The sequence below is a fragment of the Rhinatrema bivittatum genome, chromosome 16 (genome assembly GCF_901001135.1).
Source record: "Rhinatrema bivittatum chromosome 16, aRhiBiv1.1, whole genome shotgun sequence".
Taxonomy (NCBI): Eukaryota; Metazoa; Chordata; class Amphibia; order Gymnophiona; family Rhinatrematidae; genus Rhinatrema; species Rhinatrema bivittatum.
In genome coordinates, this window is record NC_042630.1 from 65,711,340 (window position 1) to 65,725,664 (window position 14,325).

The 14,325-nt window shown below is 47.0% G+C and overlaps 1 protein-coding gene across 1 annotated transcript in view; it reads right to left on the reverse strand.

Moving 5' to 3' along the window:
- Positions 1–353: 353 nt before the first annotated feature.
- Positions 354–14,325, reverse strand: part of LOC115077794 (vomeronasal type-2 receptor 26-like) — a 65,771-nt gene continuing 51,799 nt past the window's right edge. The window contains exons 4-5 of the mRNA XM_029580081.1: positions 2,361–2,484; positions 354–1,270 (exon numbers count right to left, since the gene is read on the reverse strand). Of these exons, the coding sequence (XP_029435941.1) occupies positions 354–1,270; positions 2,361–2,484 (1,041 nt within the window). The remainder of the gene's footprint in view (positions 1,271–2,360; positions 2,485–14,325) is intronic.

Genomic DNA, 14,325 nt, shown 5'->3' on the forward strand with positions numbered 1-14,325 from the left:
GAAAATTATTTTTCTCTCAACACACAATTTAGCTCTGGAATTTGTTGCCAGAGGATGCAGTTAGTGCAGTTGTCTTAGAGAATAGCCACTGCAATTACTAAGATTAGTAGCATGGGATCTACTTAATGTTTGGGTACTTGCCAGGATCTTGTATCCTGGATTGGCCACTGTTGGAAACAGGATGCTGGTCTTGATGGACCCTTGGTCTGACCCAGTACGACAATTTCTTATGTTCTACTGTGGAAAGCCAAAGACAAATTGACTGTAAAATAAAATTACTTTGATTAAATTAGAAAGCAATTCCCATATTTTTGGGGATATAAACCTGAAGGAAATTTTGAAGATGTCCTTTGTCATTTAGGTTTCCTAGAATATTGTTTTCCAATTATATGCCCCCTTGTGTTCAGGTCAGGCCTGAGCAGAATAATGTAACACTTGGGGATGAAGATGCAGCCCAGCAGTCCAGCACTGGAAGCCAGAATGGCAAAGATCTCCACTGCCACCATGTATTTGCCTTTGGTGCTCATGTATGCTGGGATGAAGGAGACCCAAACACTACAAAACACCAGCATGCTGAAGGTGATAAACTGGGCCTCATTGAAACTGTCAGGCAACTTCCTTACTAGGAAAGCCACAATGAAACTTAAAAGAGCCAAGAAGCCAATGTACCCAATCACACTATAAAATGCAATGGTGGACCCCTCGTTACACTGTAGGATCATCTTCCCAGGTTCATACTGTATGTCATAGTCTGGGAATGGGGGAGAGATGAGCAGCCATGCAATGCATATCACAACTTGCAACAAGCAGCATAGAAGGATTAGAGAGATGGAGATTCTTGTACCTGTCCACTTCCTTAGCTTGCTGCTGGGCTTGGTGGCATTGAAGGCAATGACAACAGTGATGGTTTTTGCTAGAACAGAAGAAACTGCAATTGTAAAAATGATCCCAAAAGCAACTTGCCGGAGCAGACAGGTCACTCTTCCAGGACATCCAATGAATACCAAGGAACAGAGGAAGGACAGCATGAGGGAGATCAGGAGGCTGTAGCTGAGATCCCGGTTATTGGCTTTCACTACAGGTGAGTCCTTGTATGTAATAAAGATTGCCAGTATTACATTAGTGATGATGGAGAAGAGAATAGCAATGGAAGCCAAAACTGCACCTAAGGGCTCCTCAAATGACAGGAAGACCACGACTCTTGGGGTGCACCCATCCTTCCGCACATTGGGCCATTGATCATCAGGGCACTTCATGCAGTTCTCTGCATCTATAAAAAACAATATATCATATTTTTATACATGTTATTCCAGAAATTAAGAGGTTTTAAGAAAAGGGAAACACGAGAAAGGATTTTCAACATTATGTCCAAGAAATATTGAAACATGAATAATATAATTTATAGATCTATCTACTACTGATTCTTTCCTTCAGTCTCTCTATCTGTTTATTGGTGCTTTTATTGGTAGAGTTATGCTTTAAATATTTTCCCATATATTATCCTTTGCAAACTAATGTTTTCCTAATTCAGAAACATTATATTACACTTAAGAAAAAAAGAGAAATTATATGATAATAAACAATAGGGATGTGAATCGGTACCAGACTGGTTTCTGGTATTGAGTTCAGGTAAAAACCACGGGAAATCTTTGTTCCCGCAATTCTTACCCATTTTAATCGGCTATGTCGTGCCAAAAAAAATAAAATACACCCCAACCCTTTAAATTTAATTCTTTTACATCCCCCACCCTCCCGGACCCCCTCCAAATTTTTAAAGTACCTGGTGGTCCAGCGGGGGACCGCACCATCTATTGTTCCTACCATGTGACAGGGGCCGGCCAATGGCACGGATACCCTATCACATGCTAAGGGCCATAGGCGCCATTTTGATTAGTGGCAGCCGACGGCCCGAGAGTGGGAGATCACTCCCGGGACCCCGCTGGCCCACCAGGTACTTTAAAAATTGGGGGGGGGGGGGGGGGCGGGAGATATGAAAGAATTAAATTTAAAGGGTCAGGGTGGGTTTGGTGTTTATTTGTAAGTGCCCTTTCTTCCTGCCCTCCCCAAAACGATAAGAGAACCCCATGAAAAATGTTGTGGAGTTTTCCTATCGGGTTCGGGGGGCCCCCCGAATTCTGACGACTTTGAAAATATCTTCCGATATTTTCAATAGTCAGAAAAACGATTCACATCCCTAATAAGCAATTACCCTATTATAATTAGAAATCCATGGATGTATCTAGCATATGTTTCTTGCTATTGAGTTTGTTTGTATATTTGTAGTTGATGCACATCTTGGTTTGCATTTGGTGGAGTTATTCAATATTCAGGTATGATATGAAAAACTATATTTTATCTACCTGTTTTGTTGGAAAACTCTCCTTCAGAGCAAGGGATGCAATCAAAGCAGCAGACCGGCTTCAGTCTCTGAAGAACTTTTCTGTATCCAGGAACACAACTCTCAGAGCACACAGAGTGTGGAGTCTGAGGACAGAAAAGGGAGAAAAATATATTCGTACTCTACCTTTAGCATTTGGCTCTTTTTCTGAGGGGCTAAGGGCCAGATCTAATGAGGACTTTTTTCCCAGTTTATATCTAGGTGGAAATATCTTAGTAAATGGAGCCCTGTGTTCTTATTGTTCCCAGAACATTTGGGGAATGATTTTCAAAGCCATTTATGCAAAAAAAAAACAAAAAACTAAACTAAAGTTTTGTGTGTATAATGACTGTTTTAATAATTATCCAGCTCCGTACATATAAATATCCACATTCAACACAGTGTTGTGTGTACTTTTATGCAAACTAAGAAGAGGCATTCAAGGTTGGAGTAAGAGCATACTTTCAATTATAATGTATGCATATCAGATCACCTGCACAAGTTGCATCTTGTGGATGAGCTTTTGGTCATATCAGCGCACTTACCTGTGAATCCAAATCAAAGTTTGGTCATAAGTTGTCTTAGATAATTTAAGGGAAAGTCTGTGTAAAAGGTATGAATGTGCAGAAGGAACAATTTGTTTTGGTTTGTTCATTCATTTCATAAGGACCTCATTTCAAAAGTTTCAAAACACCAAAAAAATATTTTTGTTTTTTCATTTGCCGTGAAGCATTGCAGCCTATTTTGGGCTCCAGAATTGGGGTTTTCTCATCAATTCTCATGAAGCAAGAAGTTATCAGAAGGAAGAAAGAACTCCAAGATGCCTAGACTGTGGCAAAGTGACAGCAAAAGTGGCATGAATAGTCTAAGACTCCAAAACAGGGGCAACAGCAATAGCAGGAGTGCTCCAAGGCTCATCCAGTTTCTGAGTTAAGCATAATTTGTGTTAACTTTAAAAACTGAAATAAATAAAATAAAAAAAAGTAAATAAGCAGCAAGAGGGAAAAGAACACCCCAAGACTCTAAAAGAGGTCACCAATAAGTAGCACGGACCCTTGGAAGCAGCATGAGAGGCAAAGTGACACCAAAAGTGGCATGAAGGGGGAAGAAACAGATAGGGTGACAGAAAAAAAATAAGGCACTGATAAAAGGATGAAGTAGCAAATAGAGTGGGATCAATACCAAAGCAACATGAGAGGTGCAAAGCTGCACCCCAGTGTGGCAGGAACACCTCAAGGTATAAAGTCTAGGGTATGGAAGCAAGGCAAAGGAGCAGAATGAACTCCAGGGTAAGTTTTGGAATGGCTGCAAGACTGAGTGGCAGATAGACCAACAAGGTTTAGCAAGAAGGGTATAGCATCAAAGCAGATTTATAATGGAGATGTCAGTCATTCTATGGAGGCAATTGTCACATTCAAATTTAACAGAAAAGAATGGTAAATAGTTTCATTATATATGCTTTTATTACATTCCCTACTTAAACTTGATCTAACTGCTGGGTGGCATTGTGGGTTTCTTCTGAAATGTACTTTCTGATTAAATCTATAGCCACAAATGAAAATGGTTTCTCCTCAGAGTGGCTTTCCTAGTACTTGTGATTTTGCTTTAATAAGAAAACTCTTCTCATATTTTGTAGCTTAACTCATGCATTTACATTTATTAATTTCTAGTTTGAATTAGTTCTCACCCTACAGAATATTTTAGCACAATCTGAACTTCAAAATGGTTTCTCCTCAGCATCTTTCCTCTTGTGCTTGTGTTTCTTCTTTCTAACTAATATTTTTTTCTGGAAAAAACACATCATTAGAACCAAACAAACCACCAGGGTAGGAGAACCAGGCTGGGATTTTGAATGTATAGAAGATAACAGAACAAAAAAGCAGGTGCAATGGATAGAGAAACATATTTATATTTTTCTTTTTTTACATTTATGTTATGAGGACAAAACATGCCAGCATAAAAATACAAAAAAGAAAACTTGAGTGAAAGGAACACCCAAAGGTTTCAAAAGAGTACACTGATAACTGTGACAGGAATCCTTGAACACAGCATGAGTGGCAAAGTGGTACTAAGAGTGACATCAACATCTTACAACACAATGAAGGGAAAATGAATCAGAAAAGGTGACAGGTAAACCCCTAAGGCACAGATAAAGGGACAAAACAACACAATGAGAGATGTAACTAATCCCCCAGAACATCCACATTTTCCTTATATACTCTCCTCCTGGCCTTCTAGAACATAATCCATCCCCCTTAATAGAACTCATAGCAGACTCCATCAGTAATGGCAGCCCAGCCATCATATTAGGAGACTTCAGTTTTCATGTTGATTCACTCCCCCTCTCCTCCTCCTGTGAAACTTTCATCAACTCCCACCTCACCATCGGCTTTAGACAACTTATCACATCCCCTACTCACAAAGCAGGTCACACACTCGACCTCATCTTTGTCAACTCTTGCATTCACTCACCTACTCCACCCTCTTGTACCCCAGTACCATGGTCATATCACTCACTTATTTATGCACCTTTCTCCTTAAATTCCCCTACCACACACATCCCATCACACCATAATACTATCATCTTCAGAAAACCATGCTCCACAGAGGAATTGATTTCTGCCCTAGCTGATTCTCTTCATGATCTTGACTGTTCTTCTGATTCGGCACTTGATGCATGGAATAACCTTACCAACAAAATTGCCAATGAACTATGTCCCTTCATTAGCAAAGACCAAAAAAACAAAAAAACCTTGGTACACCTCTGAGCTAAAAAGAATGAAAAAGGACCTTCGACTGAAAGAGACAACATGGTGCAAAGACCCTACCCCACAAAATGCCTCAATATAGAAATCTGCCCTTCACAATTATAGAACCTCCACCCTGAAGACGAAATGTGACTGCCACCAAAATTCAAGAATATAAATTCAATGCCAAAGCGCTTTTCTCCTTTCGCAAACCTCACTAAATCTGTCCCACACCTAAGCACTGACGAAGATGCTAAAAGTAAAAGTGAAGAACTCATCCAATTTTTTCACAACAAAATAGCAAACATCCTTAGCCGTTTTCCCTCCACCCCCTCTTCTATAAACCCACCCCCAAAAACTGCCAACACCACCACTAAAGAAATTGACTCAATACTAAAAAAAATCAAGCCAGCAACCCACCCCTCTGATACTATCCCTACAAAAACCTTGTTAACCATTCCACATATCATCGCCAAACCCTTAGCCAATATTATAAACTGCTCCCTCTCCCTTGGCATTCAAAAATGCCATGGCTGTTGCTATCCTGCCCGCGAGGAGCGCGGGCAGGCTCTTACCTTCGCAGCCAGTCGGGCCGCTGACGCTGTTGCTTCCCCTGAATCAGCTGGGGCCATCCCCGCAGCTGTTTCCATGCTGCCGGGAGCTCCTCCATGCAGCCGGGATGGCTGCTGCTTCCCCAGCTCTCCCCCGACGTCCGGCCTCACTGCTGGGGTCTTCAGCCGGCAGGGAGACCGTCCCTGCCGGTGCATGCTTCAACCAGGGTCCTCACCCGGCAGGGAGCCGTCCCTGTCGGTGCCTGCAGCCTCTCACAGCTCCCTGCTTCCCCTGCAGCCAGCCTTATCTCTCTCTGCTTCTTCCTGCTTCAGTCCTTGCGGCTGGGAGCTGCTCCAGCGACCTGCCTTCACCCAGCTCCAGCCCAGGGCTGCTCCGCTGCTTCCCTGGGCCTTCCACGTGGCTGAGGATGCCACCAGCTTCCAGCTCTTCTCTCCAGCTTCCTAGGGCACAGGCGTGCGCCTCTCTCATCCTCTTCAAGGGCCAGCCAGGTGTGGCCCTCTGCTGACCCCTCCCTGGGCGTTGTCCTCATCAGCCCTACAAAAGGGCTCAGCGTCCAGTCTAACTTTGCCTTCGCAAGGAGTTGGTCACTCCTGAGATCCTTCGCTTCAGGAGTTGTCTGTGTTCCAGCACTTCTGCAAGGTCCTGTGTTCCTTGTTCTCTGTCGGAGCTCCTCGTCCAGTCCTGATGTCTGCCTACTGTTCCAGTCCTGATGTCTGCCTGCTGTACCAGCCCTGATGTTTGCCTGTTCATGTTCCTGGCCTGAGGTCTGTCTTCCTATCCGGTATCCATGTTCCAGCCCAGATGATGCAAGCCTTGTACCTTGTTCCTGAATTTGCCTGAAAGCTAAGTACCTTGTTCTTGAATCTCCTGAAAGCTAGCACCTTGTTCCTGTGTCTTCAAAATGTCCTGGTACCTCACGGCAAGCCATGTCGTGGTCCGTGACCAGCCCCACGGGCGGGCTGAGTAGGGCACTTTGTGATGTAAGCCATGTACCTCGTTTCTGAGTCTCCAAGAAGTCCTTACCTTGTTCCTGAATTCGCCTGAAAGCTAAGTACCTTGTTCTTGAATCTCCTGAAAGCTAGCACCTTGTTCCTGTGTATTCAAATGTCCTGGAACCTCGCGGCAAGCCATGTCGTGGTCCGTGACCAGCCCCACGAGCGGGCTGAGTAGGGTGCTTCTGTGCCTGAGTCTTCCTTGTTTCTGAGTCTCATCTGCATCCATGTTCCAGTCTTCGCTGCCCTGGCCTCTATCCGGCCTGCCGCTTCGTGCCGTACCCTGCGGCAGGTCCGAAAGGGCTGGGAACGGTCAGAGGACTGTTCACAAGACCAACATTGTGTTGTTGGGTCTTCCGAAGCGTGCAGGTCCGGAGGAGGGTCAGTGTCTCTAGTCTTCAATCCAGCCTCGCTCCTGTCCAACCCATGCTCGGGCATGCCTCGCCTACCGCGGCACCTCCTTGGAGCTCCTCTGGGGTCGAGCCGCGGCCCAAGGACACATACAAGTCCCAGGAGTGGGATTTGTCCTAGTACTCCTCAACAGATTGTGAAGGCCATGTGTCCAGCGTTCATGTCCTTGTGATGGGCCTGTGCCAAGTTCTGGATTTTCTTTGCCAAAGGAATTTTTTTTTAAGGAAAAAGAAACCCAAAAAACTTCAGTTCCAGCTTTTTTTTGCTGTGTTTACCAACCTGCTGGAGGTGCCAGCTTGCTTGAACTCTTGGTTTCTCCCACATCGCTAGAGGCCTAGCACCCGGGTTCACCAAGTGCCTTCTTGAGACTTTTGCTTAGCCTGGGTACACTTGCTGTACGACCTACAGGAGGTGCCTGCACCCAAGTTCACCACCATCTTCCACGCAGCAGCATCTGGTTCCTGTGCTGCACGACTATCTTGTCCAGAATTTTTATTTTTTCCCTCCGAGAATGCTTGTTCACCTGCAAGAAGTACCTACTCCGTAGAGCTTAATCTGCTGGAATTCCCTCGCATCTCACTCACTGAGTTCACCATCCTACTAGAGATGCCTACTACACGCCAGCTTGTGGTACACCTCTCCAGACAACCTACAGGAGGCGCCTGCACCCCATCTGTGGTCATCTGTCCAATGGGGCCTGGAGTGTCTGTCATCTCTTCCAGCTGAACCAGCAGATGTCTTCGCTCTTCCCGCTCAGCATCTACAGTACTTCTGTTACCACATGCTTGTCTCACTCACCACCCCGAGTGCGAGTCCAGCAGCCTCTTCTGGGATCCGCTGCAAGCTTCACCATCCAAGCAAAGGTACCTGTTCAAGTGTGCCTTTCCAAGTATCCTACTACCAGCTTGCTCTCAAGCAATCTTGAGGAAGTCCATCTCTACCATCAGCCTGGGACCACTCGAGTGTGAGTGTCAGTTAACCAAGCAACACCAAGATTCTGCCCAGTCTTGGGGCTCGCTCCTAGATGGGAGTTACTGAACTTTTGTGCCTTTGATCCTCTACACTGCTCTAATCCTGATTCTCACCACCAGTTACTTGAGCTGCCAGTTTTTCCAACCTGAACATCAGCAGTATGTCTTCACTAATGAGTCTATTACCAATCAAGGAACTTCTGCTTACTTGCTCTGCCAAACTTAATTCCAGCCATGGCCGCCAGCAGTGACTAGCAGTCCACCTGCCATCCTGAACTATGCATACCAGAATGTCACGCCTGCTCTTACTGTACATCACCTAGGGACTGGTACATCATCTGCGCACCAACCAAAGGACGTCACCCAATGTTCCTTGTCAAGTGTAATCCCGTCCATGACCACCAGCGGTGAATGTCTTCCCCCTGTTATCTTGAACTGTTGGTTGGTATCCAACACCGAGTGTTCCACCATACTTCGAAGCCAACTTAAACCTACGGTGGGACACCTTCCAGCCTCCAGTGCTACCAAAGTCCACTCCTCGATGCATTCAAGCGGCTAGGAAGTCTGCCAAGTCGTTCCGTCATCAAAATTCCTAGCATATATCTTTGAACAACCTTGGGATGCCTGCCATCATGTTGAGACTTCTACACCTCTACTTGCCACAGCTCAAACAGCTACCTTGACTCCTTGCACAAACCGTGAGCCACTAAACTGCTAAGTTCCTAGAACCATCAACTCAACGGCTAATCTCCACCTTGTTACTCCACCCTGCACTACTGCTTCAGTCTTAAGTCTTAGGACCTCCATTCAAGTCGAGTCTTGGAAGGAGTCTTGCCTCTGCCACTTGATCCTTGAACCAAGATGCCATCTTGTGGTTCAGCATCCTGCCTGACCTACGCCTTCAGCATTCCGTGTTCTATGTTTTTGTCTTGCCTGGACCTTGACCACTTCTGCCTTGTCTTCTGCTCCAGTATTCTTCTCACTACAGTTACTCACCAAGAAATTCCAGCTTTGACCTTGGATCCTTGATTGCCCCTGATGGTATTGGAATATCGCCTTCTTCTCAAGATGTTGACAAGAGGCTTGAGGGGGGGGGCTTTGAGAAGGGGGGGTACTGTTGCGATCCTGCCCGCGAGGAGCGCGGGCAGGCTCTTACCTTCGTGGCCAATCAGGCTACTGACACTGCTGCTACCCTGAATCAGCTGGGGCCATCCCCGCAGCTGTTTCCATGCTGCCGGGAGCTCCTCCATGCAGCTGGGATGGCTGCTGCTGCCCCAGCTCTCCCCCGATGTCCTGCCTCACTGACGGGATCTTCAGCCGGCAGGGAGACCGTCCCTGCCGGTGCCTGCTTCAACCCGGGTCCTCGCCCAGCAGGGAGCCATCCCTATCGATGCCTGCAGCCTCTCACAGCTCCCTGCTTCCCCTGCAGCCAGCCTTACCTCTCTCTGCTTCTTCCTGCTTCAGTCCTTGCGGCTGAGAGCTGCTCCAGCGACCTGCCTTCACCCAGCTCCAGCCCAGGGCTGCTCCGCTGCTTCCCTGGGCCTTCCACGTGGCTGAGGACGTCACCAGCTTCCAGCTCTTCTCTCCAGCTTCCAAGGGCGCGGGCGCGTGCATCTCTCCTCCTCTTCAAGGGCCAGCCAGGTGTGGCCCTCTGCTGACCCTGGGCGTTGTCCTCATCAGCCCTACAAAAGGGCTCAGCGTCCAGTCTAACTTTGCCTTCGCAAGGAGTTGGTCACTCCTGAGATCCTTCGCTCCAGGAGTTGTCTGTGTTCCAGCACTTCTGCAAGGTCCTGTGTTCCTTGTTCTCTGTCGGAGTTACTCGTCCAGTCCTGATGTCTGCCTGCTGTACCAGCCCTGATGTTTGCCTGTTCATGTTCCTGCCCTGAGGTCCGTCTTCCTATCCATAATCCATAATCCTATCCTAATCCATGTTCCAGCCCAGATGATGCAAGCCTTGTACCTTGTTCCTGAATTCGCCTGAAAGCTAAGTACCTTGTTCTTGAATCTCCTGAAAGCTAGCACCTTGTTCCTGTGTCTTCAAAATGTCCTGGTACCTTGCGGCAAGCCATGTCGTGGTCCGTGACCAGCCCCACGGGTGGGCTGAGTAGGGCACTTTGTGATGCAAGCCATGTACCTCGTTTCTGAGTCTCCAAGAAGTCCTTACCTTGTTCCTGAATTTGCCTGAAAGCCAAGTAACTTGTTCTTGAATCTCCTGAAAGCTAGCACCTTGCTCCTGTGTCTTCAAAATGTCCTGGTACCTCGCGGCAAGCCATGTCGTGGTCCATGACCAGCCCACAGGCAGGCTGAGTAGGGGGCTTCGTGATGCAAGCCATGTACCTCGTTTCTGAGTCTTCAAGTAATCCTTACCCTGTTCCTGAACCTTCTGAAAGCCTGGTATCCTGCGGTAACCCATGTTGTGGTCAGTGATCAGCCCCATGGGTGGGCTGAGTAGGGCGCTTCATGTTTTCAGTCTCGTACCTTGCCCTTGAGTCTCCTGTATGTATTATACCTCGTTCCTGAGTCCTCACCTCCATTTCCAGTACCTCATTCCTGATTCTACGTCTGTACTTCCAGTACCTCGTTCCTGAGTCCACGTCTGCACTTCCAGTACCTCGTTCCTGAGTCCACGTCTGTGCCTGAGTCTTCCTTGTTTCTGAGTCTCGTCTGCATCCATGTTCCAGTCTTCACTGCCCTGGACTCCATCTGGCCTGCCGCTTCGTGCCGTACCCTGCAGCAGGTCAGAAAGGGCTGGGAACGGTCGGAGGACTGTTCACAAGACCAACATTGCATTGTTGGGTCTTCCAAAGCGTGCAGGTCCGGAGGAGGGTCAGTGTCTCTAGTCTTCAATCCAGCCTCGCTCCTCTCCAACCCATGCTCGGGCATGCCTCGCCTACCGCGGCACCTCCTTGGAGCTCCTCTGGGGTCGAGTCACTGCCCAAGGACACAACATCTCCCAGGAGTGTGATCGCTCTCCTAGCGCTCCTCAACAATGGCCAAACCCCTCCTCAAGAAACCTACCCTTGACCCCAAGAATCCCTCCAACTACCGCCCCATCTCTAACTTGCCCTTTATAGCTAAAATCATGGAAAAGGTGGTTAATGCCGAACTCACAGATTACCTTGACACCCATTACATTCTACAACCATCCCAATTTTGTTTTCGTAAGCACTTCAACACAGAAATGCTATTACTTGCTCTATCAGACACCCTCCTGAAAGGTACAGACCATGGTCAATGTTATATCCTTGCCCTCCTTGACATCCCCTCTGCCTTTGACACTATCAGCCACAACCTCCTCCTTTCTCGCCTCTCCGACATAGGTGTCTCAGGGTCAGCCCACCTCTGGTTCACATCCTACCTATCCAACAGGCAATGCACTGTAAAAATAGGAAATTCTGAATCCTCCCATAATCTCCCTCGCCCAAGACATCCCACAAAGATCTTCACTCTGCTCCACTCTCAATATATACCTATTTCCCCTCTGCCATCTCCTTTCTAGCCTAGGACTCAAATTTTTCATATATGCTGATGTTGTCCAAGTCCTCATACCCATACAATAATCCATCACCAAGTCATTAAAAGTTTGGGAGAAATGCCTCTCTTCCATAACTACCCTCCTCACAAACCTCCACTTATCACTCAACACTACAAAAACAAAGCTGCTGATCATATCAAACCCACAAAATCCTAAGCTAGCCCTTTCAAGCATCCCCTTGCCCAATTCGACTTCCATACAGCCTTTTATACATGATATTGGTGTCATGATTGACCATCAGCTGAACTTCAGAAAGCACATCAGCACAGTTCTAAACGAAGGTTTCTACAAGCTCAATGTTATGAAGAAACTCAAGCCCCTATTCTTTGCACATGTTCTCCGCACTGTCATACAAGCAACCATCTGGCCAAAAATGGACTATTGCAATTCCCTACTTTTGGGCCTCACATATGCCACTATCAAACTACTTCAAATGCTACAGAATGTGGAAGCTAGAACCCTCACTAATAGAGAAAATCTGACCCTAAAACACCTGTCCTCAAAGGACTTCATTGGCTCCCCATACCCTCACGTATCCTCTTCAAAACTCTCACAATTATCCACAAAACTTTATACACTCACAATTCCAATTGGCTTGAGGAGCCAATGTGTTTCATCCTCCACAACTGCACCACTATAAAAACCCCACAAAGCTACCCTCCACACCCCCTCCCTCAAGAATGCTCATCTCACCACCACGAGAGAGCGAGCCCTTTGTGTTGCAGGACCCACCCATTGGAATGCTCTCCCCACCGCACTCCGCACTGAGCCCTGCCAGTTCAAATTCAGGAAAAAGCTCAAGACCTGGCTTTTTAAACAGTCATTCCCAGCATAGGTCTTCCAGTTCCTCCTTTCGATCTCCCCACAATGTCATCATTATTATGTCAATTATTTTATGATATCTTTGTGTTAGCTTATATTCTGTTTCTACTATGCACCATTATATTCTTTATATTTCTTGTTATTTGCACCCATTATGCCTTTGCCTTGTTTATCCCCTCTTTGTTGTCATTCCCCCCCCCCCCTCCCTGTTCACTGTATTTCTCTTAGTTCATTGTAAACCGATATGATGTACCCACAAATGTCGGTAAAAAAAAAGCTGTTAAATAAATAAATAAATGGACATACCTCTAGGTATAAAGTTTGGGTATAGCAGCGAGTCTGAGTGTTATAAAGACCCCCAGACATGTAGCATAAATGGTACTGCAGCAGGGCAGAATGACATGGGAGATGTCTCTTTTCCTGAGGAAGTACTTGCCACGACAGATATAGTACAAGATAAAGGTCTGTTGTCAGCATAATTTGTCACATGAGCTTTTATTTGTATTCTCTACTTGAGCTTGATTTTGCTATTGGTGGGAATTCTGGGTTCCTTGTGAAATTTGCTTTCTGATTGGAACTTTAGTCACATTCAGAATGGTTTCCCCCCTCATTGTGGTTTTCTTGGTAAGTTGTGAGGTTGATTTTCAGGTGCAACTTTCATTCTCTCTGCCTTCTGAAACAATTATCACGCTCAGAACATGAAAATAGTCATCTGCATGGCTCAGTTCTGCCTGTATTTCTTCATTCTGATTGATGGACAAACCATTCCAGTTTAATTAAACAAACAGGAGTCTATATGATTTAGTCTCTGTACAGTGTTCACCTTCTAGAGTGCCCAGATAGAGAAAAAAGAAATACAGCAACTTCCCCACTCTCTCCCACCCACACCCAGATCCTGCTTCCACCCCTCCCTAAGGGAAGAGAAAAATCATTAACTGAGTGCTACTGCTGGCTGGTACTGACTGCCTCTTTCTTCTCACTATCCCAGTGGGATGAGTGAAATAAATGCAGCCCAGACTATCAGCAGAAAAAAAGATGGTTTTGAAATGAAAATGTAACTCTGTGAGAGCTGAAATAGTGTCTTTTGCAGCAACATCCATAGAAGAAATGTGCAGCGCTTCTTGCGTATTTTCAAACAATAGGCTTAGTGTCACTTGATACAGATTGCACCAATCAGCTTACTTGGAAAAATGCTTCATTGTGATATGCCTTATCTATGGTCTTCTTGACTACATGTCCTGCCAGTGAGATCAGATATGACTCGCAGGGAAGGGCTTATCACTAAAGTTACTTAACTTTACACGCATTGGGGCGGATTTTAAATGCCCTGCACGTGTAAATCTGGCCGGATTTACGCGCGCAGGGCCCTCGCGTGCCGGCGGCCTATTTTGCATAGGCCGCCGGCGTGCACAGAGCCCCGGGACGCGTGTAAGTCCCGGGGCTTCGTAAAAGAGGCGGGGAGGGGGCGTGTCGGGGGCGTTCCCGAAATGATGTGGAGTTTCGGGGGCGGGCCCAGGGGCGTGGCGTCGGCCCGGGGGCATGGTTGAGGCCTCCGGACCAGCCCCTGGGTCGGGTGATGGCTCGCCAGCAGCCCGCTGGCGCGCGCAGATTTACATCTGACTTTAGCAGGCGTAAATCGAGCAACAAAGGTAAGGGGGGGGGTTTAGATAGGGCCGGGGGGGTGGATTAGGTAGGGGAAGAGAGGGGAAGGTGGGGGGAGGGCGAAGGAAAGTTCCCTCCGAGGCCGCTCCGAAATTGGAGCGGCCTTGGAGGGAAAAGGCAGTGCGCGCTGGGCTCGGCGCGCGCAGGTTGCACAAATGTGCACCCCCTTGCGCGCGCCGACCCTGGATTTTATAAGATACGCGCAGCTACGCACATATCTTATAAAATCCAGCGT